This window comes from Chiroxiphia lanceolata, chromosome 1 (assembly GCF_009829145.1).
Source record: "Chiroxiphia lanceolata isolate bChiLan1 chromosome 1, bChiLan1.pri, whole genome shotgun sequence".
Taxonomy (NCBI): Eukaryota; Metazoa; Chordata; class Aves; order Passeriformes; family Pipridae; genus Chiroxiphia; species Chiroxiphia lanceolata.
In genome coordinates this window covers 99,377,518-99,403,322 of record NC_045637.1, presented here as the reverse complement: position 1 = coordinate 99,403,322, position 25,805 = coordinate 99,377,518, and the positions used below count along the sequence as shown (strand labels likewise).

Genomic DNA, 25,805 nt, shown 5'->3' with positions numbered 1-25,805 from the left:
TTTTTTTCTTCACTGATATACATTCTTTTCATTCTTTTTATTTTCTGTATATGAAACCATTACCACTTTCACTACAGGCATTTTTTTTTCAGTACCATTTAAAAGTGTTAGCTAGGGATTGCTTTTTCTTGTGTGCTCATATACTATTCACTTTGAGCATGAATTTTTCAATTCTTCTCACTCTTACTTCCCATACACATGCATCATCTTTCTCTAAGTCATAAACTACACCACCACCACCTCCATTTCCAACATACCATTTCCCTTTCAATAAGGTTTTAAATTTCAAGCTCTTAATATCTCTATTGAGAATTTCACCCAACCCCCTCAAGGCAAACTCTTCTCTCTCATTCCCTCTCAATCTACTCCTGAATTAATATTTTCCCACTCATAACAAGGTTATGAGGAAGTAAGAGGAGACAGAGAAAGGAAGTGCTTAATTTTAAATACACATACGTCAGTGTGCAGTCTGAAGTTGTTTCTCATAGAATCTTTAAGGTTGGAAGAGACCTCCAAGATCATCAAATCCAACCATCAACCTAACACTGCCAGGTCCACCAATAAACCATGTTCCTAATCACCATATCTTCGTGTTTTTTGAACACTTCCAAGGATGGAGATTCCAACACTTCCTTGGGCACTCTGTTGCACAGGCTTCAATGTTTTCAATATGAACAAATGAGAAACTAACAAAGAAATTATTATTCATCCCCAATACTTTTACTAAATATAATGCTGTCACATATAATGTGACAAAAGAAAAGATCCTGTTGCTCAAGTCTCCTTCTGTCCTAGGTTCTTATCTTTCTGCCTTCTCCATATATTCCAGCACAAGCATAATTTCTCTAAGAAACTGGCACCAACAACAAAAAAGTGAAAATGAAGACCTGTCTAGTGTAAGAACTGCCAATTTCAAAGATTTCTGTGACACTCAGATGTCAAACAAAACCTTTACAATGAACTTTAAAAATATGAGGGGGACAAGAGCAGAACATTTTAGTTATCTAGACACTCATTTGAATAAATTTCTTTATAAAATACAAGTATTTAAAACAAAATTTTCTATTGTATTTTTATTTCATATATGGTACTGTATCCATGAAATACAATTATAATACAATTATTCTACATCCTGCACAAACTGAAACATTTACTTTTGCCCAACAACTTATCTAACAGTTCTGAAACCCCTTACTAAGCTGCAGAACCTCTGTGAGGAACTATTTTAAGTTCATTAAGTAAACTGTTCAGAGTTGAAAACAACATCTGAATGTCAGAATTATCAATTAACGTGTTGAGAAACTGAAAAGGATAAGAGCTTCAAGGGCTAACTGCTTTTGCATCTAAAAAAAATATAATTATAAAGCCAAACAAATTCATCTATTTATGCTGAACATGTAAGGAGATGAGCAGAACCTACAGTGCTTATATAGAAAAATATTTCTGCCAGCAGACTGGTTGCTATTCTTGCAGAAAACAAGATAACTATCTCCAGTGCTTAGATGGAATCTAGGCAAATTCAAGATAGAAAAAAGAAGCACTAGCCTTATTTGTAAATTTATAAAGAAATTTGTTTTGCATGAAGACCAGTCTCCATTCATTCAAATTACATCTTATCTTCCATTAAAACAGAATCAAATGATTAATGACAAAGATGTGCTGCAGTTCATTATTCCCAAACGATCCAGTTAAAAGACTGCATCTCACATTAAAAAGCTGTTTATAAAATCAATTAAAAGAAAATATGCACTTGACACAAAATCATTACTTCTGATATTTGAGACTACAAAAATTTCTTATCCCAGCTTTAAACTTTCATCATTTGACCATTCACCATCTAAGATAAAATTCATTACCTGGGACCACACCATTTGTTGCTATCGCACTCATTGAAATGGCGGTTAACATAGTCTGTGGGAAGACGAAATAGAGGAAATTTAAAATACTAGAGGAGGTTTTTTTTGTTTGTGGGGGTTTTTTGTTTGGGTTTTTTTTTGAAAGATGGGGCAAGATAAAGTGATCAAATGAAATTAGAAATTTACTTTTTTAAAGAAGATGTTACAGTTACCATATATTTGGTTTGGAATATCCATGTAAATTAAGTACTAAATTTTTCTGTAGAAGATTCAGTTAATTTAGATGTTTGAGACAGTCTTTAAAAAGAACTGGAAGAATATATACCACTGAACATACAAAACAGTATGTTATTTCAATTAAACAGTAGTGACAAACTGATCATATCATTGTTATGACAATATCTACTAGTGGTCTCACACTCTAAAATACTACTTCATGGACATAATGTTGTGGTTCAATTTGTAGTTTATATTTCAGTTCGTTCTAAAGTTGTGAAAAGCAGATCAGTTCAGATCTCAAAGTAAACAGTGAAATATTTACTAAATGCCAATTTAATAAAATCCATATAATACTTCAGACAAAAGCTTACTGTAATCAACTCAAAAGAAACTTATACAGGGTAGAATGACATGTGACACTCACTGCCTTAATACATATAACCCATCTCTCTCAATTTAACCATAGTGGTTAAATATCAGCGCAATTTAACCAATATATTTAAATATGGTTATCTTTCTCTGATACTCATATAATAGAAGGCATCAGTACTCCTGTAATAGAGGATTTGGCTAACAGTTAAAAAAAAGGAAAAAAAGGTGAACTTACACAAGCACAACACATGAACACGATAATGAAAGACTCAAGAACTCCAGCTGTTCCCACAATCCATGTTAAACGTAGGAAAAGGATGACTCCCAAGATGTTTTGCAAGCAGGGAAGATATACACCAATAAAAGTGCCCATCCGTGGACCCTGGAAACGAAGTGAGAACATGAATTTCTTTGCACTAATTCCTAAGCACTTTATTCCACAAACTCTTATCACAAATGCTCCATGAAGAAATACCAAGTGACACTGAATGGTAACTTCAGAGCGTCCAGCTTTGCAAATATTCATAGGCTATTGATGAAGAAAAATTCCTGAGAAGACAGAAAAGTATTTGTGATAGTAAACTCTCTTGTTCCATAGGAAACCTTGACAGGAGTAGGATGCCCCTTTATCTGTTGATTGCAATGCTTTACAAACTTTCTTCTGAAATACCTCTTAAAGGCTACTGTTGAAGATAAGTTACTGCCACAAATCAAAATACCAAATATGTTATGCAAAAAGCTGATCACAAATTACCATGCAGCTTGAGCAAAAAAATTATATTCAATAGCAAGTGTTTTCCATTTTTACAAAAGATAGACAAAGTATTAAGACAGAGAGAGAAGAAATGCAGAGCTGATTACAACTTGTTTTTGCAAAAGTTGTAAAACCTGCTACAACATAATACATTTGTACTTTTTATTTGCTGGTGATCATCAGGGATCAAGACACACACAAAAGATGTGTGTAGAAGTTTCGTCGTCTACACTTATGAATAAATCAGCCTTTGAAATACTCTAGTTAGAAGCAACAGCTATATACAGATTTCTAGACAGATTTTTAACACTTGGGCAATATCCATCTGAAACATCAACACCACTGTCTCAGTCTTGCCATTAAAAATGCTACCCTGCCAAGGTACTACTTAACTACAACTTAATTTTGGAAATGAAACTAAGACATGTGCATAAAAATTGTGTTAGCAGGCCACCAGATGGTGTTAAACAAGACAGGGCAAGTGAGGACATGAAGTTCATTTGACTGGTCAGCTCCAGAGGAACTAATATGGTGATGCATTGAGAAAAAACTCTGCTCAGAAGCTAAGCAGACAACAGGGATCACACGAAGGAAGGTGTGAGCTGATCAGTTTTGGTTTTCTCACATCTCAAGTTTTATCTTCAGATGAGGTGAAACAAATATAGATTAAGCACAACTAGACAAACAAAAAGAAAGCCCACATATGAACAAATGCAGGATAAGCAAAAAGTTAAACCAAACAGCTGGACTTAATTCCTCACCCTTGCCCGTTGTCCTGGTACCAACTTCCACTCAAAATCTCCCTTCCAGTCAAATAAGCTGCACTTTTAAGCTTACTTTCAAGCACCTTTTCAACTCTGTTTCTTCTGCTATGTGCTCATTTCCTTTTACTCATTCTCAGGTGCTTCTCCTCCTTTCTCAGTAGCTCAGCATACAAATTCAGTATCAGCACACCTTCTCCTACACAAAGGACTCCTAGCACTCTGCCTTTCCCATTATCTACCCTCATTTTCTTAGTTTCATTTACCATGCTCAACCACTTCCAGCTCATCATTCTTCCTTGCCTGGAAGTTTTTATACTCTGTCAGGTCATGTTTTTTAACCAAGCTTTCTCCTTCCAAAACAGCTCCCTGCTTACAGAGGGATCAATCCAACATCTCATTGAAGACTCCAACTGTTGCATATGTTTCATTTCTACAGAGGCTCAGACAGGCACTTTGGGCATCCAGTACACAACCCTTGATGAATTCAGTTGCTGTCTTCTAGTAAGTGTGTTTAACAATGTGCCAAACAGAGCATATGCCTTCCTTTCCCCCACCAATATAATATTATTGATGTATGTAACAACAAAAAAAGTGTTCTTGAAGTGCATCCACTAAGTCTTAAAAATACTTAGTCTGACACACTAAACCAAGAGAGCTGCTGGAAAAACTACTACCATGTTAACCAGGTGCAAATACGCTTACAGATTTAAAAATGCGACCTGTTTCTTGTCAGGTTTGTCTTAATTTCAACTAGGTAAAAACCTAGGCAATCCAAATACATTAAGGGCAAGGGAGGGGAGCAGAGGAAAAAGGAGGGAGGCGAGAGTGGGTGTACTCTGGGTTTCAGATACTAGCTTTGCACACATTTTACCTAGGGGTTTTACAGCAACATCTTGTTAAATACGCTAACAAGAACACCAAATTAACACAAGTCCTGCTGCAAATGCTTCAGTTCTAAACACATTATTAGTAATCTCACTCCTGTTTTTAGGTATCCATATATTCTCTTTTCAGGTTGAAAAATGCTCTTCTTTATGGCTAGCTTTGTCCCAACAACTTATTAGAAGTTTAAATACCTTGACTTCCTTTCGCTTGCTGTCTTCATCTGCTTCATGTTCCACCACACCTTGAGTAAGATTAGTGTAGTTTGCTAGTTTATTCAGAAGAGATGACACCATGGGATTACTATCCATTTCTTCCTGTTGGGTTTTTAAGAATACTGCATTAATTAAATAGGATTTTTTAAAAGTCATGATTTTATAATACTACTTCAAAATATACTCAACAGGTCAGCCCTGATTCACCCAAACCAAAAAATTAGCATGACAAAATACCAGTCAGCTTTCAACCAACTTTCTATTCTTCCTAGCTGTTTAACACTTGTAGCAGGGAGGATGCTGAAACTGAAACCAGTACACCGCTGAAAGCTCAACAAAACCAATATTTATTACCAAGAGGTGGCCAACAAAACAAGAACCCGAGAGAGAGGAAAGGGGAGGGAAATAAGCCCTCAGTACAACTCCCCACTCACTCAGGTGTTGCTTACAAAGTTATCTTACCAACTCCAGAATGCCTAGAACTACCCATAGCAGAAGCTGCATCCTCATAGTGTCAGCAGGCTCACAAGATGGCAGGCGTCCCCATAAAACGCAATGTTGTCCTTCATTGTGAAGCTTGAGTTCCACTCCCAGCACGAGCTATCTGCTTTTTATACAATTAATTGGTGATGTCTACCTGGGCAGGTGTGGCCAGCACCGCCTAGCTAGAGGCCTTCAGTCTCCCCCTCTGTTATGCACGCGGTATCTCTCCTGTACATGCATGTGTGCATTGGAATTTCCCTGTGCCTGCACGCTATACCTTGGGGGGGTCTTTCCTAAATGAGTCTGGGGGCGTACTTCATCACCTTCCTCTTCACTTTCGCTTTCAAATGCCCTTGAAGGGCCATCAACCAATAGTGAGGTACCAGTTAATTCTAGTTTATGCAAGATGCTTCCTTCAAGGACGACGTTCTCATTTATCAGTACTTGTTTTCTCATAACTTGGCAGGAAAAGAACAGACTCTCACAAGTGGTTGGGCCAAACACAGACCAAAGTAGCAACATCTAATTAAGCACAAATACAGCACTACATGGTTATGTTGCAACATACACTGTCTTACAATATGCAGCTTGAATATAAGGAAAACCTAGAGAAAGACCACTGTTTATTTAAAAAATCTTTTCTCATCACAATACAGTTTTTAGGAAATTGTACTGGTAGGGTTCAGTCATTAGGGTGTTCTTCCTGCATCTTGCTTGTGTTTAAAGAGTGATTTCAAATTATTCTCTCAAGCACCTCTCTGGAGGTGCTAAAGGACCTCTGAAGTCTGTAGCTGCAGGCTTATGCATTTTATCTTAAACCATGCATACGAATTCCGAAGTATTCATTTGTTGAAAATATGGGCACATATGCATGTCATATACAGTTGCACATATGTAGTATTACTTGACACAGAAGTCAGCCCCTCTTTCTTTAGCCAAGTATCTGCTACGAAACAAAAACATACTAAAACAATTAATAAAATCCAGAGGAAGCATATACAATAAAAGGATTCCAAGAAAAATGGAACCAGATAATTCAATCAAATACACAAAAATTGAATACTGGAAAGAAGACAAGCGATCAGGATCTCAAAGAGAAAGACAAGAACTAAAATACCTTTGCCTGAGACAGTAAGTAATGATAAACATGGTCATAATAGTCAAACTTGTTTTTAACAGTTTATATAAAAACTCTTAACAGCTGAAAACATGAGAAGAACAAGATTCTAAGAGCCAAAAACCAATAAGACATGCATACATGCCAAAAACACTATTAATGACTAACATTACTTTGATCCTTAGCACAATTTTCTCCATGATTCAGTGGAAAATAGTAAATAGACATTATTTGGGTCATGCACAGAATGAACTGAAAGACCATGTCCTCAGTGCAAAGATATTTGGCAGAGAGAAGAGATGAGTGGAAGAGAACAATAAGAAAATATTGAGAAGAATTCAACTGCAAGATGGCTAAGCAAACAACATTGGAAGGACTTTGATTATTGTTAACAGCAAGCATCGAAGCAAGACTAGTTGATACTGCTATAGCAGAACAACCTAGGTTAAGTTTTACTAAAAGTACTATTTCATTGAAATAGTGGTCCTTAAAAGTACTTCCTTTCTATGAATGATTGCAATCACTCATTTGATTAAAAAGGTATGAAACTTCCATTATAAAGTAGATGCTTATATTAGAAATTACAAATACAGCTCAGTCATGGCCTGTAACTTTGTTTTCTGCCTTTCCTGCTTTAAGATAAGTCTATGATTCCCTTGTTGAACAAATTAATTTGCTAATCCTTTTAAAACTGAATACTGTTCTGCTAAAACTAATAGATTTAACTTCCAACACCTTTCTCTAACAACAATTTCTAGATCCTAGCCCAAAAAACTTAAACACAAGAAGACTTATTTCATATATTCACATTAATGCACTATTAATGCGTTATGTCACTCAAATCTACTGAAATGGAATGTTAGCAGGAATCAAATTACAAAAAAGTTATTAAAATTCATTTTCCCCCACTATATTTCACAACAAAGAAAACAGGTGTTTGCTCATCCCAATTAACGGTTAAGTATGTTTCTGGGGTATTTAACTTACCTCAAAGAGAGCCATATTCTTTCCTTCATACATGTTTCCTCTGTCCAATTCTGCACTGTTAATAAATGGACTACTTTCCCTGGCAATCCCATCCCCTGGTGGAAAAGTACAACAATTAGAAACAAAAGGAAAAAAAAAGAGAACATGGTATACCATAAAAGGAATAGTCAGAAGATGCTGATTTAAGAACGGGTTCTAAAAGCACTGCAGGTGAGTGCCAAACACTGTCTTAGTGTCAGACACGTGGACTTAACATCCGCATTTAAGGAAATTAAGCTTATTTTAACAGTCTAATCTTTGTATAGTGTTCCATCTCTTAACTCTTAATTATTATTCTTTAACATATATACTGATTTCCCTCCTGTCCTTTCTAGTTTACCTAAAAACACTTGATAATAGCACTTCACATAAACCTTTTGGGCAACAAGAATAAAATAAACCCCCAACCTACCTTTTTATTATTTTACTGACTTCCTCAAAAAATCTCAAGTAGTTAATGCAGGAATTTATGAAAAAATGATGTGAAAGGAGTTATTCTTTAAAGGTTGTGGGGACCCTTCTGTGACACGCTATACTTACTCCTCATTGAAATATAAACCTCATTAACCTGTAGCTTCCCTGACCTGCTCTGGCACACCTCTCAAAAAATACAGCATTGCTTTCACTGCCTTCCAACCCACACACTACGAAACCTATCACATGCTGATGCTGTCACAACATCAGCATTTCCAAATAATCTCCAGTCCTTGCCTATGCCACTTTACCCCTCTGCCCTTTTGCCCTTATATTCAGAGGTTACAGCAATAGTACCTACAGAACCTCTTCACTACAGAATTAGGGAAGAGCTGGAGAACAAGTTGTACTCTTTTTCCCTGTATCCTCCCACTGCCCCCTCCAGGACACTTCTCCCACATAAAATCCCAGAAGAAAGCTCTTGCAAACACAGACACCAGTCTCAGCATAACGTATTATCTTCATTGTAGAACAGATAGAAATAGATCTCAGTCCCTTAAGCAGAAGAGGGACTGCATCCCTGACAGATTTCACACCACTCTTCATAGTATCCCTATAACTGTTGGTGTCATGACATAGAAACCATGTTCTATCACGAGAGACCCAGAAGACCATTAGGGTTCTAGAATTAGTTACCCAATCCAGAGAAGAAATATTGATGAATTCATCCACCACTACTGTGGTGTATCCAGTGTATCTCCTTCTATCCATATCCTCCTACTTATAGTTTTCTGTTTCTCTACACTTCATAATTGGTCCCCCACTGCTTCATGTCTTACAAGCTGTTAGGTGTCCCTCCTCCAATAAAGCTTAATGCAAGGCCAGCAGAAGGAGAACTGTGAACACAAAACAATCTCCCTCATGGACCAGCACCTTGAGGTGTTTTACAGCACATGGAACATGCTGGTTTGGCACAAGATTATCTGAGAAATTGGCATTTATCCTTTAATGGGTTCCATTATACTTAGAGAAAGGTTCAGTCAGCTTTTCCATAGACAATAAAAAGCAACTTCGTCCTCAAACAAATACATTCAGATTCCTCTTATCATCTTGCAAGACCATATCAGCACTAGAACTTCTTGCCTAAGATATTGCATTTTCTTCCCAAGATTTTTGGAACATTGTTTTTCTTTTAGCTCCCTTCATTGAAATGACATTATTTTTGCTACAGTTTTTACAAACCATTCATTTAAAGGTACATTCCCAAATAAAAATAAAAGTAAGGTTGTTTGATATTAGTCTTGCTGAAACCACACTTCTATTGACTTTGTCACCTACTGACAGCCGGCAGCTGTAATTATTAGCTAAATATCAGTACTCTTTTCAGAGTACTTCCAATCTCTTCAAAAAGGATTGCTCTTCAAAAAGAGAGCTGGGAAATTTCAAGTATTGTTTTGCATTCATACAGAATGTAATGTCACTGGAGTTACTGCTCCAGTGGGTATCATTAGACTAATCGAAACATCAAAAGGGTAGCCAAAAAGATAATGCGAATCAATATTCACAATTCTGAGGTAAAAGAATACAGTTTTGTATTATCAGCTCTGGACATAAAAATCAGTATCTTAGCACTATAAAGTATTTTAAATTGTACGTGGGAGAATAGTGAAGCCTTCTTTTATATGCTGGTATTTCTAAACAAATAGTTACTTAGCTTCACTCCAGTAGGAAAAAGCTCAGAGAACAGTATCTCTAACAAACAAGTCTTGTCAAATGCACCTAAGAGGCTTCAAATAGAAAAACAGAGAACTCAGGTTTCCTACTCTTCAAACCCTCTTTCAGTGCTTCCAACCAATATTCTTCCCATTTTAAAGCTTTCTAAAGTTAGTCTTCAAAACAGTCTGTCACTACCAGACTACTATAAAGTCCCGTTTCTCTAATACAGTTCTCTTTTTGTATTTGTGAATGTTGGTACAGCATATTTATAGTATTTGACATGATCAGCATGACTTATTTTAGCTCCATTTGAAAGAGAATGAATGTTGAAAAAGTGACTGCAAAAACAAACTGACAAGTACTCTGTCATCTGCAGTTTGTTGACTGTAATTGTAATTCTACAATTATCAGAGAATCATAAAATCATTAAAGTTGGAAAAGAGTTCTAAGATAAAGTTCAACCTTTAACTGAACATTACCATGCCAACTAAATCACAGCATTAAGTACCACATCCAGTCATTTGTTGACCACCGCTGGGGATGGTGACTCCACCACCTGCCTGGGTAGCCCATTCCAATGTTTAATAACCCTTTCAGTGAAAAAATTCTTCCTGATGTCCAACCTGAACCTCCCATGGTGCAGCTTGAGGCCATTTCCTTTTGCCTTGGCACTAGATGCCTGAGAGAAGAGGCCCGCCCCTGCCCTGCTACAACTCCTTTCAGGTAGCTGTAGAGAGCTACAACGTACCCCTAGAGCATCCTTTTCTCCAGGCTAAACGACCCCAGCTCCCTCAGCCATTCCTCGTAAGACTTGTGCTCCAGGCCCTTCACCAGCTTTTTTGCCCTTCTCTGGACACAGTCCAACACCTCAGTGTCTTTCTTGTCATGAGTGGGCCAAAATTGGACACAGAATTTGAGATGTGGCTTCACCAGTGCCGAGCACAAAGTAACAATCACTTCCCTAGTCCTTCTGGCCATACTAATTTTTTTAACAAGCCAGGATGCGATTGGCCTTCTTGTCCACCTAGGTACATCGCTGGCTCATGTTCAGCTGCTGTCAACTAGCACCCCCAGTCCCTTTTTGATGGGCCACTTTCCAGCCACTCTTCCCTCAGCCGGTAGAGTTGCATGGGATTGTTGGGTTCAAGTACACTTCACCTTACTGAACCTCATACAGGCACACCATTAGCTAACCTCCAGTTGTCTGTGACCTCCCCGGTCAATGATGACCAACAATAATGATGGAGAGTGGCTTGGTAAGCTCTTCTGCCAGCTCCTACAGGTCCTCTTTTTGTTTTTAATACATTTATAAACCCCCTTATAACACCTTTGAGTTTTCATCATTGCTATCAATAAAATCATCTTCACTGCAAATTAAAAAACACCACATTTTGGAGTATGTTTATTTAATATGTTTAGATAGTGTGGTGGATTAACGCAAGCAGGAAATTAAACTCCAAATAAGCCAGTAAGGGAGGGGTGAAAGCAGAAACTATAGGTTGAGATAATAATTTATCGAAAGCAAAAAGCAGTGGAATAAGAACCACACAGTAACAACAGCAATATTAATAATAGAAGTATACAAAAAGAGGAGGTGTTTTACCCCCAAAAGAGGTGTTCACCACGTCAATTTAATTCCATATGGCCATGTAGACCAAAAACAAGATGACAGACAGTCCCCATAGGTTGCACCCACATGGCTTCCCCACACAAAGACAATATGGCAATCATTCCCACACACCACACTATGTGGCTGCTGCAAACAAAGCCAAGATGGTAAGGGGCTCCTGTGGCTAGTGTTTCCCTGACTCCCAGCCCAAGACAACAAAAACCAACGACAAACAGACCCCCTAAAAGCTAGGTCGTCTGAGTCAGGTTGTGCTGTTGCTTGTTGGATTCCAAATTTTGGATATGAGAAAAGAAATTGCTAAGTTTAAACAGAAAACCTTGAGTCACAGAAGCTGGGGAAAAACCTCTGTTTGAAGGCCAGACCAGATGTCACTTGTTTGGAATGCTCTGCCAAGAAACAGGGAGATGGTGCTCTGATGTTATCAGATCTCTTCGTAAAATCCATTGTGTTCCCCCCTTTGCATATCTATACTCTGTATCCCTTGTGTCCTGTAGATTCAATACCTAATCCTCCCTGCAAAATCCCCTAAGATAAAGCAGGGTTTTTCCTCTGATGTAATTATAAGACCCAAAAGTTCCTAATTTAGGTTTTCCCCTTTACCTCATCTCTGGAAACCCCCCCAATTTTAATAGCACAAATATGTAACCCCCCTGTTAAATATGTAAACCCTAAACCCTTTAAATATGAAGCTGTATGTCCAATAAAGGATTCCAGCTTCTGCCTCCAAACTGGGATCGTCTTAGCTTTATTGACTCACTACAGTTGCTTTGTTGGGCTCAGTTCCTCACAGGTGCCTGCGCCACTGCTTCCACCGTTCCGCCACACTAGGGGTCAGTCCCATAGGTCACTGCTACTTTCCTACTACTCCGCTGCACTCCTTTCAGCTCAGCTGGACTGGGCTTGACTCCTCTGACAGCTGGGCTCCCCCTGGCTGGACTGGGGGTTGCCCCCACTGGTCTGTTCCTTGCCAGCAGCCTCCTCAGTAGCACTGCTGTTCAGCACACATTGATTCCGTGTTCCACCTCTTTCCTTTCAGCACCATGTCCCGTAGCTCTGCCTCAGAGAAATGGGAGAAGGTGGATGGCGGAAGCAGAAGACAGAGTCCACAGGGCAGATGCTGACAACTTCCCAGGAGAGAGAGTGAGGCAAAATGGTGCCCACTTCTGGGGGTGCACCCATTTCCTTCCTGAAACCATACCCCCTAGTGAGGACGTGGGTGGTATAGAATAACTTAGCTGCAATCTGGACAGATGTAGTGAGCCTTACAAACATGTAACTCAAATTGATATGTATTACATCATTCTGTAGAAAGAACTAGCTTCAGGACTCAACACACAGTCAACATCTATTGTGAAGTTAACCAAATCAGCTGTTTCTATCTTTAGCTCATCCCTTCTTCAAAAGAAGATTCGTTAGAAAAGAAGTGATTCATGAGAAGCCCAGAACTAAAAAAAAGACAGGATTTACACTTTTCACAAACACTGTAAATATTGCCCTCAGTGCAGCAAGTAAAACTGAGACAGTAGAAAAAACTATTTCAGTTGCTTCCACTGAGGTAACATGGAACATAAAAGAAATAGGCACTTCATCCCACTAGTCTCAAGCCATATACAGCTTTACATCTCAACCCTATTCCCTTGAATAGGGGAAATCTATGAGTAAGCTTTAACATAGTCAAATCATAGAATCATTTAGGTTGGAAAAGACCCATTGAGTCCAACCATCAATTTAACACTGCCAAGTCCAACACTAAATGTTCCTAAGCACCACATTACATATATTTTAAATACCACCAGGGATGGTGACTCAACCACTTTCTTGGGTAGCATGTTTCAATGTTTGAAAAGCAAATCACCTTTCCCTTAGGTTTCTTTGAAATTGTATATGTTTAAACTCTTCTCAGGTGTGGAGATGAGTTAAAAATACAATAAAAATTTTAACTTCCAATGCAGTTTTAGACATGTCTTTAAGTTGCACGTCTTCTGAAGTCCAGTTTCTGTAATTAAAGCACTCCAAAAATCTACACTTACTATTGCTTGATTTCTGAAAGTAACTGAATTTACGAGAGTTTACTGGCAAAAATCTTAAATCTGGACCAGTATTTCATTTTGGACCACTATTAGTGTTAAAAGATCCAGAAGAAAAGGCAAAGTAAAATAATAAAAAACCTTCTAAGGGTTTGGTTATGGTACATTTCACCTGTCTTCTGACACATGAAAAAAATCCACCTATTGATGTGACACTCCATTCTAACCAACATAAGTGACCAAAGCCTAAGCTTTAAAATTAATCTGTTTCTACTTCCATACTCACTTTAAAAATTATTACTAATTCTCATCTGCTACAGAATGTTCACATATCCTAGCACAATTCTGTGCTCACTGATGGACCAGTAGACAAATTAAAGCCATAACTAATGTACCTTTCCTAGAAGCCTGTCTGGTATTTTCTATGTTGATGAGACATGCAAAAATCCCTAGTCTTGACTTCTACAGATACTCAAGCACGATAGTTACACTTACATGGAAATTAGCTGCAACAAGTTACATTTTCTTTTCCATACAAGACATATAGTTGCAAGAAGAGAAGGTAGGAGACCTCTCAAGTGTGGAAGGTTACATTCAGAATGTTCACGCAGACAATCCCAATGTGATCTCCTATACACCCCAGCCTTCCAGCTGCCTATACAGTGTAACCCACGTAAATTATCACAAACTGTCCCAGTGCTATGCTGGCCTTAAATTTAAAACTGCCAGTGCCATCAGATGATTTCTCACTAACATTTCCACACACCAAACAAAACTTAGGTCAGAAGTTTTGCATGTCAGAATTCAAAGTGTTGGTCACAGAGGCAAAAATGGCACTCTGTCTAAATTCATATTCCTCAGATTTCAGAGCAGTGATCCTCACAAACATTGACAGGTAGAATACTTTCAGGTATGTTAATTATTAAATTTCTAAACTGATCTGAACTGGCCCATTTTATACAGCGTAAAACAGAACCCAAATCTATAGCTTAAACATGCTGAAGCCACCTTTGCCAAAGAGGTGGTCCACTCATTTGGAGGTTGGACTAGATGATCTCCAGAGGTCCCTTCCAGCACCAGTAGTTTTGTGATTCCCCTCTCACACTTATTACCCACCCATTTGTATCCCCATATCATAGTGTTCCTCAGAGAAATGGAACTATTTATTATAAATGCCTATATTGTCACTAGACAATCAGTGTACAAATGAGCAATAGTTTCCTTACAGTAAGCAAAACAACTTCCTTAGCATTGATGACAATACTGCTAAATCATAGACCTATGACTTTTTTTTTTAATGGTTTTCTCCCTTTCACACCTCTGCTTCCTCCTCTGCCCCTGAATCACAAGTGGTAGAGTATGAAAAAGATATGTTACAGGGGTTTTGTTATAGAGAAAGTGGAAGAGCATGGCTTGGGGTAGAGAAGGAAACGATCATTTAAGTGATCCTAAATTTCTACTATGATGCCTGTTCAAGAGATTAAGGACAAAAATATTTGACCATCTAATCCGATATCCTATCTTTACATGGGTTGCAGAATTTAATTTCTGCATTAGGCTCTATAACTTTGAAAAAACATACTGAAATTCGACCAGTGTATCTCGATGTTTTCAGAAACTAAAATAAGGAACCCCATTAAAAAACTTAAGGGTTTTTTAATTACTGAAAAATAATCTCAAATTGTTTCTTATCTATTTAAATTTATCTCTTTTCAAACTTCTAGCTATAATGTCTTAGTACAGCTTCCAAATTTAACTACTCACATTTAGTATTTTCTCTTGAAGGTAACTATACTTATTCAAATAATCTCAAGCTTTCTTCTGAAAAAGTAAGATAGTTAAGTTCCTAAAATATTTTCCTAACTTTTAATCATTTTTGTGGCAACATTCTCTACAAGTTTTAAGTTATGCAAAACCAAAAAATTCAAACTTTAAAAATCAAATACAGCCTTCTAATACCAGTCTCAGTCAATGCTATTTACAGGAGTATAATCATCACCTCTCTATTCCAAGGATCAGGCTAGCCCTCTTTACCACAGCATTAAACCAAGCTCATGCTATTCTATTCCAGTCTGACCCCTAAATCCTTTCCAGATTCACTGCTTCCTCACAGTCACACACTGTCATCATTATTCATATTTAAGTAATGCTCCTATCTGCTTTTGTATTCAAGCACATTTTGTCCAAAAAAGTAAGCACCTTTGTCTCCTGACATGCTGTAAGTTTTAACATCTATCTGAAAAATAAAACCAGATTGTTTTCATATGGCAAAAGAATTCAGGTGTTGTTCAAAGGAATGAGAATTATCTAAAACTCTTGAACAGCATGGCCTCAAATAAGATAGCTCAGCTCTGAAAATGTGTAACTGTTCTCCAAACAAGTACATGTGTAAAACAAAACAGCTTCGATTCCCACCAGAAGTTTCTAATTTTATATGCTGTTATTTAAAGCAGAACCACAGTTGGAGAATAATCCTTCACAGAAAAGTCCTAACTTTTCAGTTTCCAAAGGGCAACTCTTAATCATAGTCCACATACCTTGAAGTAGGTTCTGGTTAGCCAAATACAGGCAAAAAATAACAGTTCTTAATAAAAACAATGGTAACATTTTCATTCAGGTAGTATTTGGTCATATTAAGAACAAACCACTACAAAATGAGAATATGAAAATGAGATCCTGTTTGCACAAGGGTAAACAAGCACAGTGTTAATGTAACTAAAGCCTTTAAGGCAAAAATACATAAAGTTTGAAAGTCAGTAAAGCTGACATATAGGAGTGTCACACTGAAGAAAGCTGCCTGTGGCAAAACCTGTAATTCTATCTTCTCTACTATGCATATTTACTTCCTGTATGTCCAAGTTTTTGATTGGCAGGCAACTAAAGAGAAGTCATAGAATCTTAAAACTAAAATTTCTTGACACTTCTAATCCAAAAATATACAGAAGTACTCTACAGAGCTCTAATATATACTTGTTTTTAAAAGTCACTACCTTGCCATAATTCAAATTATGAAAAGGCATCAATAACCTTGCTTGAACACATCTTGTTTCTGAATTTTTGTGCAAGATGAGTTTAAGAATTCAGCGCAACCTAACCCAAAGTTTCAGGTTATTGGGTTTTTTTAGTAATGAAATGTCTAAATATATTTATTATATCATCCATTTCTTAGATTATTTTTAGTAATGATTAGCACAATTTACATAGGTTATCTTGCAATGCAAGACAAAGTGAATTTAACCTCCTTGTAAACCCCTTTACATAATGGAGGATTCTAATACTACATCCATCACCTTGTCAACATTGCTAAACTTTAGTTTTTACTTAGGCTACTATTATAACGAAGCACAACTTGCTTCTAATTGACGACACTGCAAAAGCTTTTTATAAGTCTTTATAATACAGCTAGAAGTACAGGAACCTGCTGTTTCAGTAAAGAGACATTAGAACTATGGTATTGTCTTTTAAAGAGACTCACTTGGATTTGGCCCACTTTCTTCATAATCTTGTTCACTCATGATTAAGGAAAATCAAAATCATTCCCCTCTGCTGATTCTTCATGTATTAAGAACTGAAACAGGCAACTGACAGTTGCTTCCTCCCAGCTTTGTGTAAGACCTCAAATCCTGTTTCTTATTAGCATTGGATTAATCCTGAAACAAGTCATTAAGGCGTCAGGCAGCACAAAGCATGCACATGACACAAACTACATGACAGTCACAGAACTCTTTAAAGGGAATTAAGCTGGAGGATTTTCATCAGCAATAAACACCCTCCTTAGTGAAATGGGAAGGATCAAGCCACCAAAACATTCCACATCTTCACCTAATAATAAGTGCCTTTAAAGTTTTATTTCTATCAAATAAATTAATTTTAAAATACTTCCACTAAACAGATCAGTATAGATTAGCAACAGTAAGTATTAATCTATTCCAAAGACCTACCTACTATTAAAAAGCCTATTTTATGCACCAAGTATATATTAGCAAACCTTAATTAAATTACAGTTAACTGTAGTTGTTAGACATCAATTTTATATAGAAATTAATTAAATTTACTTAAGATGTAGCAGATGAGAAACATTTTAAAACATAATTCTATTAACTTTTGTAAGCTCTTTATAAAACCAAATATTTTTAAATTACAAAGGGTCCTTTTCAAGACTGGCTGCATAATTTGTTAACTCTCAAATTAAATATGTTGCTGTTTTCTAGTTTATATTAACTTAGTTTACATTAATCTATTTCTCTTGGTTTAAAAAGAAACACATTGGGACATAGGAACTCTAATAATATGAACTCTGCTCCCCTTTAATAGAGGAATAAAAAAAAAAGATGGATGGTTTTCTCCCCCTTCTTCTAAACCACCTCCCTTGGCACCAGTGCTGCTCCATTCATCTTCACTGGGGTTTCGGGCTCCGTGCAGCTGAGGTGGGCAGCGAGGGGGAGGAGTCCGGCACGGGGGTCCAGCGTATGGGTCCCAGAGCAGCAGTCCCCGGGGGGCTTCAGTACTCAGGCGTCAGCGGTGGTGCGGGCGGCTTCGGCATTTAGGTGGCGGCAGCAGCAGAGGCACTTGGCGGGAGCAGGCAAAGCAGCAGAGGTGGAGGGGGGGTGCCACCAGCCCACAGTGAGCAAAGCAGAGGGGCTCGCAGCTGGCTCAGTTGCACCTTGGAGCTGTCCACTTCAGCACCATAACTCCTCAGTAGCACTCTGCAGGGGGCAAAGCAGCAAGCAGCAGAAGGGACCAAGTTTCACTGCATTTTTTTAGGGACAGCAAGTCCTCATCACTGCAGCAACTGAGGCAAGATAGCACCCTTTAGGTTCCCGGTGTGGCTTTTCCTGTTGTCCAGGCAGGGACAGTTTCTGGCTGCAGCAAAGTCTCCCCTCCCTTCCAGCACCCCATGAGGGGAGGGCAGGGCAGCCCCCTTCATATGGCATAACGGTATGAATATTCATGGCTGTAACTCTCTTCCCTGGCTTGTAGCCATAACACTATTACACATTCTATACCAGCCTTAAACAACTTCATACAAACTCTTTCAATTCTATTAAATGGATGTTAGAGCTTAGAACAGACTAGTTCCTGTGGTCAAATTTTTGAATAACATCCAAAATGTACTCTTTGTGATCATAACACCTATGTCACAAGCCTGGTCAACTGTGGAAAGGCTGAGACAGTTGCAGGCTCCTTCCCAGCCCATGCCCGAAGTCTCTTCTTCCTAGAACCAGTTCTGGTGCTTACTAATCCCCTAGAAGAGGACTAGTATGGGGCTATGTTTTGGATTTTTACTGAAAACAGTGTTAATAATGCAAAAATGTTTTCATTACTGCTGAACAGTGCTTACACGGTGCCAAGGTTTTTTTCTGCTTCTCCTACTGCTTCTCCAGCAAGGAGACTGCTGGTGCACAAGTAGTTGGGAGAGAACACAGCCAGGACAACTGACCCCAACTGACCAAAGGTATGTTCCACACCACATGGTGTTATGCTCAGCATATAAAGCTGGGGGAAGACAGAGGAAGGTAAGGGCCATTCAGAAGGATGGCGTTAAGCATATAAAGCTGGTGGAAGAAGGAGGAAGGTGGGGGCCATTTAGAAGGATTGCATTTGTCTTCAAAAGTCACCATTATGCAGAATGGAGCACTTTTCCTGTAGATGGCTGAATACTTACCTACCAATAGGGAAGTGGTGAATGGTTTTGCTTTGTTTGCATGTGTGACTTTTGCTTTACATGTTGAACTGTCTTTATCTCAGCCCCCTCTCACTTTTACTCCTCTAATTCCCTCTCCCATTACACCAGGGGTGAGTAAGCAAGAGCTGTAGCTGTCGGTTGGGTTTAAACCACAACATTGTACATTTGATGCAGTGATGACAGAGCCAAGTAAAACATATTCCAATCCTGAAGTACTCTTATTAGCTTGGAGTTGAGGAAGGCAAATAGAAACGTGACAGGATAAGCTACACTACTAGCAGAATTAAAGTTCTGCTAGCTACTGTTTGGAAAGTTTGCAAAGCCATGGTATACAAATAACTGCACTTATACAAATTATAGTGCGTACCAGAGGTGCTCCTTGTTCAACTAGTACAATGGAATAAGTTGGAAAATAAATACTATCTGATTATGCAAGAAATACCACAAAAGTCACAAAAAGATTGTATAGGTAAAAACAAAGCAGGAGAATCCATTTAAGTTGATAGAATTCACTTAAAACCAAGGGATGCACTTTGTTGAGGGGAAATCCTAAAGCTTTAATATTTCTACTGCTATTTAGAAAGTCCCCTGTGAAAACATTATATAGTTAATTAGTCAAAAGAGAAAAGAAAAAGCACTAATTCTTTCATTCCTCATGCTTTAGTATCTGTCTTTATATGAAGCAACAACATAGTTCAAAGATGCAGAAACAATTCATCACATCTGTGCTGCCAAAAAGGGTGGTTTTCTGCATTGGGGTGGGGGTGGAACAACTCTGTTGTTCCGCAATGAGCTAATTCAAGGAAATAAACCCTCTTATAACAATATTTTAAAAACAAGTGCTTTTCTGTCATAGCTATTTTCCTGTCCATTGAGACTATAATTACTTACAGTTAGCTCTTAGGCAATAAGTACAGTGAGAGTTAGCATTTCACTCACATGAAATTAACACAATGGAGTAAAAATAATTTGCTATCCATTTCATGCATTAAGACTCTCTCTCTCAAAAAAAAGGTCAACACTGCAATGGCCTAAAAGAAATGTTTAAACAGTTACAAAACGCTAAGTGACTGTAAAATGCTTGCTCCACAGTGAATTTATTTAGTCTATTATCCTTAATTCTAACTCTTTTAATTGTGTCCATTTCCCTTAGCACTATCAGTAGCTAACAGAAACACACATTCAAAATTATATTAACCAGTGAAAGGATCAATTACAGCACCTTGGCAGAGCTCACTATACATACATATACAACCAATGCCCCCCAGAGTAAAGAAAATCCCTGTGGTCTCAGGCATCTCCCATGCCTGTGATCAAATGTAAGATACGCAACAGGAATATTATTTTCCACTCCAGCACTGTACTATAACATACAGCATTGGGGTGGTGGGGGAAGACCATCACTGTCGCTTCTGCAAAGGCAGATTCTGTCTCACATGCCTAAAGAGTTCTTTGAAAGAATCAACAAGCATATAGATTAATGAAAACCTAATTTATACTGTCTACCAAGTTCTCCAAAAGACTTCTTAGGAAGTGCTTCTTTGAACATACTTAAGGAAATAAAACAGCCATAGAATGAGAGAAAAGGGATAAACCATAGGTAAATAACTAAGAAAATAGAAGACAAATGTGGTGTGCTCTCAGAGGCAGAGATAGTCATTGAAGTTCTGCTGGGACACATGCTATTGCACACATTAATAAAAAACAACAACAACAACAACAAAAACCCTTCATTAAAACAAAACAAAACAACAACAACAAAAAAACCCACACCAAAACCCAAACAAACAAAAAGAAACAAACAAACCAACCAAAAAAAATCAACCCCAAAAAAACACCCAGAGATGTGACAGTTTAAAACTATTTAGGATAGTCGAGGTGCAAGCCAAATGTGGAGACCTGGAGATCTCCAAGCCTATGTGAATGTTAAAGCAACAGGTAAAATTTGATGTAGAGATTTATACATATATATACATATACACACATGAAGAAAAAATCCTAATCCATCTGGGCTCCAACTGATGGTTACCACTCATAAACTACATACTTTGGTTATGACTGTGGCAAAACACCAGTTCAATACTTGCTTTTCCAACCACAGACTGAATATCAGGAATAAAAAAGGGGGAAAGAAGAAGAAAATAAAACTGTTTGTTCACAACTTGATTATCATGTGCATTTCTGGAACTTCCCCCATTTCAAAATGTACAAAAGTGGAAAAACTTCAGAGAAAGACAGACGGTAGAGCAATAAGTATGAAATAGCTTCTATGTAAAGAATGACTAAATATGTGTCTTCAGTTTGGAAAAATTATAGGGTTAAGATGGGACAAGATTTATCAAGGTTTATCATATGGAGAGGGACCAGATTAATTTAGAACTTAATCTAAAAATCTAAATTCACCAAAAAATGAGAAACTAATCCAGTTTCATATAAGACTTATCTTTTTCTGGCCTACAAGTTGTTGGAGCTTGAAAGACCACATGAAAAACTGTGTCATATTTGCCATCCCATGCTCACCCCTAGACCTGAGCCTTTAGCCACTACTGAAACACCATGCAATGCACACTACAGTCTAAGCACATGAACAAGGCAGAGAAGGGTAACTAATCCATGGAGATGAAAAATAATTGAAGACATCAGTCTGCATTTTTTCAGGATACAGCAAACTGGACGAATCACAATGGGATGAAGGGGAACATGCAATACTGCATTTTTCTGTACAGTAAGTTCTGAACTACAGACTGGATCTGTGTTTGAGTAGAAGTTGACTGAAAATACACCAGACATCTCAGTAAGATTAACCTAGTTTCCCTCCATTGCATATATATACATATCTATCTATCTATCTATATATACACCTCTGTCAACTATTTCCTGGTTTTCCAATAAACAGCATTTTACAGAAATTCACAGTATCCATGCTCTATTAGTTATATGATGACGTCTTGGTAGATGACCAGGTTTGTCACTGCTATTCCTTGCATTTGAGGGTCTTCAATTTGAAAAGATTTTCTAGGAGTTAGTTCTCGTATTAGTTTCTAAATAAAAAAATGCTGTGGTGAGGTAAATAATACTATGGGATGCTAAAAATACGAGCTATGCCTTGAAACACCTGATACGCAGAGCTGCTAATGAAATAGGAAGCTGATCCAACCTTATGAAGTTTTGACATGCCTATCTAATAGTCACCACAGATATGTGTGAAAACAAAAGACCCAACACAAACCAAACCCAGAATTTCTCATAAAACTTCATACATTGCTGCCTACAACAGAATCGTATTTCCTTTTCTTCTTCAACCAGTTACTATTTCCTGACTACCCTTTCTTTGTAGTATATTATAAACACACTAAAAGACACAGGCACATATGTCTTCTGCTACTTTGTGAACATTTGAGTCAGCAGGCCCTCAACTATGTTGTTCAATTGAAGCATTAATTTCCACTCTGCCTCCCTACTCTTCCCAAGTACTACTTTGGTCAGCACTATAAACCAGCCACACAGCCACTCACAGAAGTATTCTCCTCCTTCACACATGAAAGTGTGTTCACATAATCAAAAATGTGAAGCTGTAGAATTTCAAATTATTATGAAGGAGCCAAGATCATAGAGAAAGAATATCCCAGGTTACTTACTCCATTATCACACAGATGAGTATCAGGTAAGAATGTGTGAAAGGGGATAAATGCACAGAATTATGCACTAATTGATAAGTGCCTTGCTAATAAAAATCAAAATTACTTTACTCATGACCTAATGGCTGAACAGCATACAGCCTTCTTCCTTTAAAAAAAACATCGAGTTTGATGGGGTAGATTTTTTGGGTTTGGGAGGTTTTTTGTGTGTGTTTGGTGGGTATGTTTTTTTTTTTTTTAAAAAGTCAGTCAAGGAAAAAACTACTTGGTTTTTAAGACAGATAATTTAATCAAAACAGATAAAATTCTAGATTTCTAAACAATTGGAACAAAATGATATGCTGAGCTATATAGGCTAAGGGGAAGTTCCCATTCTCCTCTTTTTTACTTTCATCTCTGCTCTTAGCTTGACCCACCTCTTACTTTGACACAACCCTAGCCATTCTCACACTTTTTGCAGCACTCGCTCACCTCAACTCCAAAACAGGGGAAGCATGATTTGGTTTTTTGCAGGAGTTTAGTTTATGCACAGTTTAGCATGTTGAACCAGGCCAGTAAAATGTCTGATGAGCACCAAAGTCAAGTGCAGGAAAAAGGAAGCAAAGCCAGTGATGTAGAGGAGGGCAGTGAAAGAAATATTTACTCCCTAGTTTTTTTCTCAAGGCTGAAGCAGGGAGAAGGGCAGTCCTTCTCTGAGCAGCAGGCTTTTAGATGGGTTTAACGGGTTTTAGCTGTACTAATATTTTAGAATTCTTTCTAGTTTTCAGAAGAATGACTCAAGAATTATTTCATTTCACATCACTAACTTAACAATTCCATACAATACCCAAGTATGTTTTTCACTTCCCAAAACTCTCTATCAGAGTACAGCATGTAATCTTTTAATGAAGTCAGAGCTCTCCAACTATAACCTGTGTACAAATCAATGCCTTCTCTTTTCAGCATTTTACTCTTTAATCCCTATGTTACCAGCACACAGGAAGAGTCATAAATAAATTCACCCACTCAAGTGATATAGATCCATAACAGTATGGATGCCTTGCTGACTAGCCCTTCTACCAAAAGAAAATTTGTCCAAAGAGATTAATGTCATACTGTTGTCATCCATGATGACAGAAAATAAACTGTTGCCACAGTTTATACTGTTTTGGTTTTTCTATTTCATTTAGCTTGGAAAAAGAAGAGGCAATTATTAGAACACTTGCTCATAGTTTGGATTAGACTAAGGGAAAGGCAACTACATGTAGTATATATCTTTTATGGGTAAGTAGGGGTTCGAGGGGAGAAAGCTCTGGGAGAAAATAATCCAACTTTGTTAGCTTGGTGTTTTACTAGATCACTTCCTAAAATAATGTAAATACATTAAGTTTGTCAAATATCTGTTTTCATTCAAATGCCACATCACATTAGGTGATAAGGTATTAGCCTTATTTATCTGTCATCTATACCACAAAAAGGAAAAGATGCCATTAAGAGGAATTGCTCTTTACAAAAAAATCTATTCCCATCACCTGTGATCATCTAACATAATTAAAAAAAAAATCTTTACAGAAGTATTGATTGTAACACAGTGTCCAAAAAAACGTGCTAGATTTAAACTACTTCTCAGTGCTAGCAGCGATTCACACGCCATACTTGGTACTGCTGCCACAACACGCTTTAGCAAGAGGAAGTGTTATGAGCCAAAATTACTGCTTCCCCAGCAGTGCCTCATTATCCAAGTGAGAAAAGCACTAGCGCAGGTAAATACTCATCCCCCTGCAAGAAGGGGTGTCCTGAGCAGACCCTCCCTCACGATGCCTAAGCTCCTCCTCCGGCTTGATTCTGCTCCCCCCAGGAGGCTTCAGGGGCAAGGCCTAGCAAGAGGCAATCTCCGAACACCACGGCATCATGTAGCAACCACCTATTTAACCCGGGACACGGTCTCTGATGCAAAAGCACGTGGCAGGACGAATACCAGGTGCAAGGCAAGTAAAACTGTACTCTTCTTTGCAGTCTGAATCTTTCCTCCTATCCCTCTCTCTAGTGAGCTCCAAAAGGACTTGGCTTTTAACAGAGCTTAACGGTTGGACTTGATGATCTTAAAGGTCTTTTCCAACCTAAACGATTGACTCTATGACTTTTTACCCCTGCCTGTTGAATGGCCGTGGGCGGCGCTACTCCCGCCCGCTCCCCGTCGTAGGCGGGAAGCGGCCTGACTGCCCCACATCGCCGCGGGCAGGCGCCGCGCCCGGCCGCCTGCGGGCTGCGCCGCTCCTCCGCCGGAGCCGCCCGTGACTACTTCCTTTCGGCCAGCGGCGTTGGCTGATAGAAACAAAGAGAAACAAGCTCTTGGCCACCCCAGGCGCCAGACTTTCGCCCTCTCCGAAGCGCACTTCTCCTGGAAAGATAGTCCCGGCACCGATCGCTGCAGAGAAGCAATGCGGCCCCTCCAGAGCCTACAGAAGCCCCTACGACGGCGAGTCCGCCCGCCACATGCGGCAGACCCGCTTCTTCCCACACAAGGGTCAGGCGCTCTCTTCAGGCGCTGACCCCCAGCACCTCCCCGCTCTCTCACCGGTGCCCCGGTCCCTCTCGTCGTCTTCATCTTCTTCCTCCTGCAGCTGCCCATCCCGCTCTGGCGGTCCCCGCTCCTCGCCCTGCGCCTCCACCGGCACCACCGTGAAACTCGTCGGCATGGCGCAGACGGCCCCAGACCCGCTGGCACCTCCTCCCAGGGCAGCGGGCCGGGTGAGCCGGGCGCTGCCGCCTCCCTCACGTGAGAGCCATTTCCTCACGCGGGGGGGGCGGTGGCCGGCACCGCGCCGCCGCCCTTTACCGCCTGACTGATGGCGGTGCGGCCGCAGCTCCGAAGGGAGAGGCCCAGGCCCGGCATTCTCTCGGTCTCAAATCTTGCCTTGCAGTTATCCTTGTAGTGCTAAGACCACCGGGCGGCTGCTCTTCTCGTACCACCAGACAGAAACTGCCTTCCAAAGAAAACCAGAGATGGGCTGCAGGGCCCTGATT

General features: G+C 38.9%; 1 protein-coding gene across 4 annotated transcripts in view; it reads right to left on the bottom strand.

Annotated features, from left to right (window-relative positions):
- The window catches only part of LOC116788091 (solute carrier family 12 member 7-like), a 71,036-nt gene extending 45,460 nt beyond the window's left edge, over positions 1-25,576 (bottom strand). For 3 of the 4 annotated variants that reach the window (XM_032690452.1, XM_032690471.1, XM_032690461.1), the window contains exons 1-5: positions 25,357-25,574; positions 7,650-7,744; positions 5,042-5,164; positions 2,683-2,829; positions 1,857-1,911 (exon numbers count right to left, since the gene is read on the bottom strand). In XM_032690452.1, coding sequence (XP_032546343.1) covers positions 1,857-1,911; positions 2,683-2,829; positions 5,042-5,164; positions 7,650-7,744; positions 25,357-25,477 — 541 coding nt within the window. In that variant the 5' untranslated portion in view covers positions 25,478-25,574. Of the gene's footprint in view, positions 1-1,856; positions 1,912-2,682; positions 2,830-5,041; positions 5,165-7,649; positions 7,745-25,356 lie in introns of all 4 variants that reach the window. The other variant, XM_032690480.1, reaches the window with a different exon arrangement.
- Between the last annotated feature and the right edge of the window lie 229 nt (positions 25,577-25,805).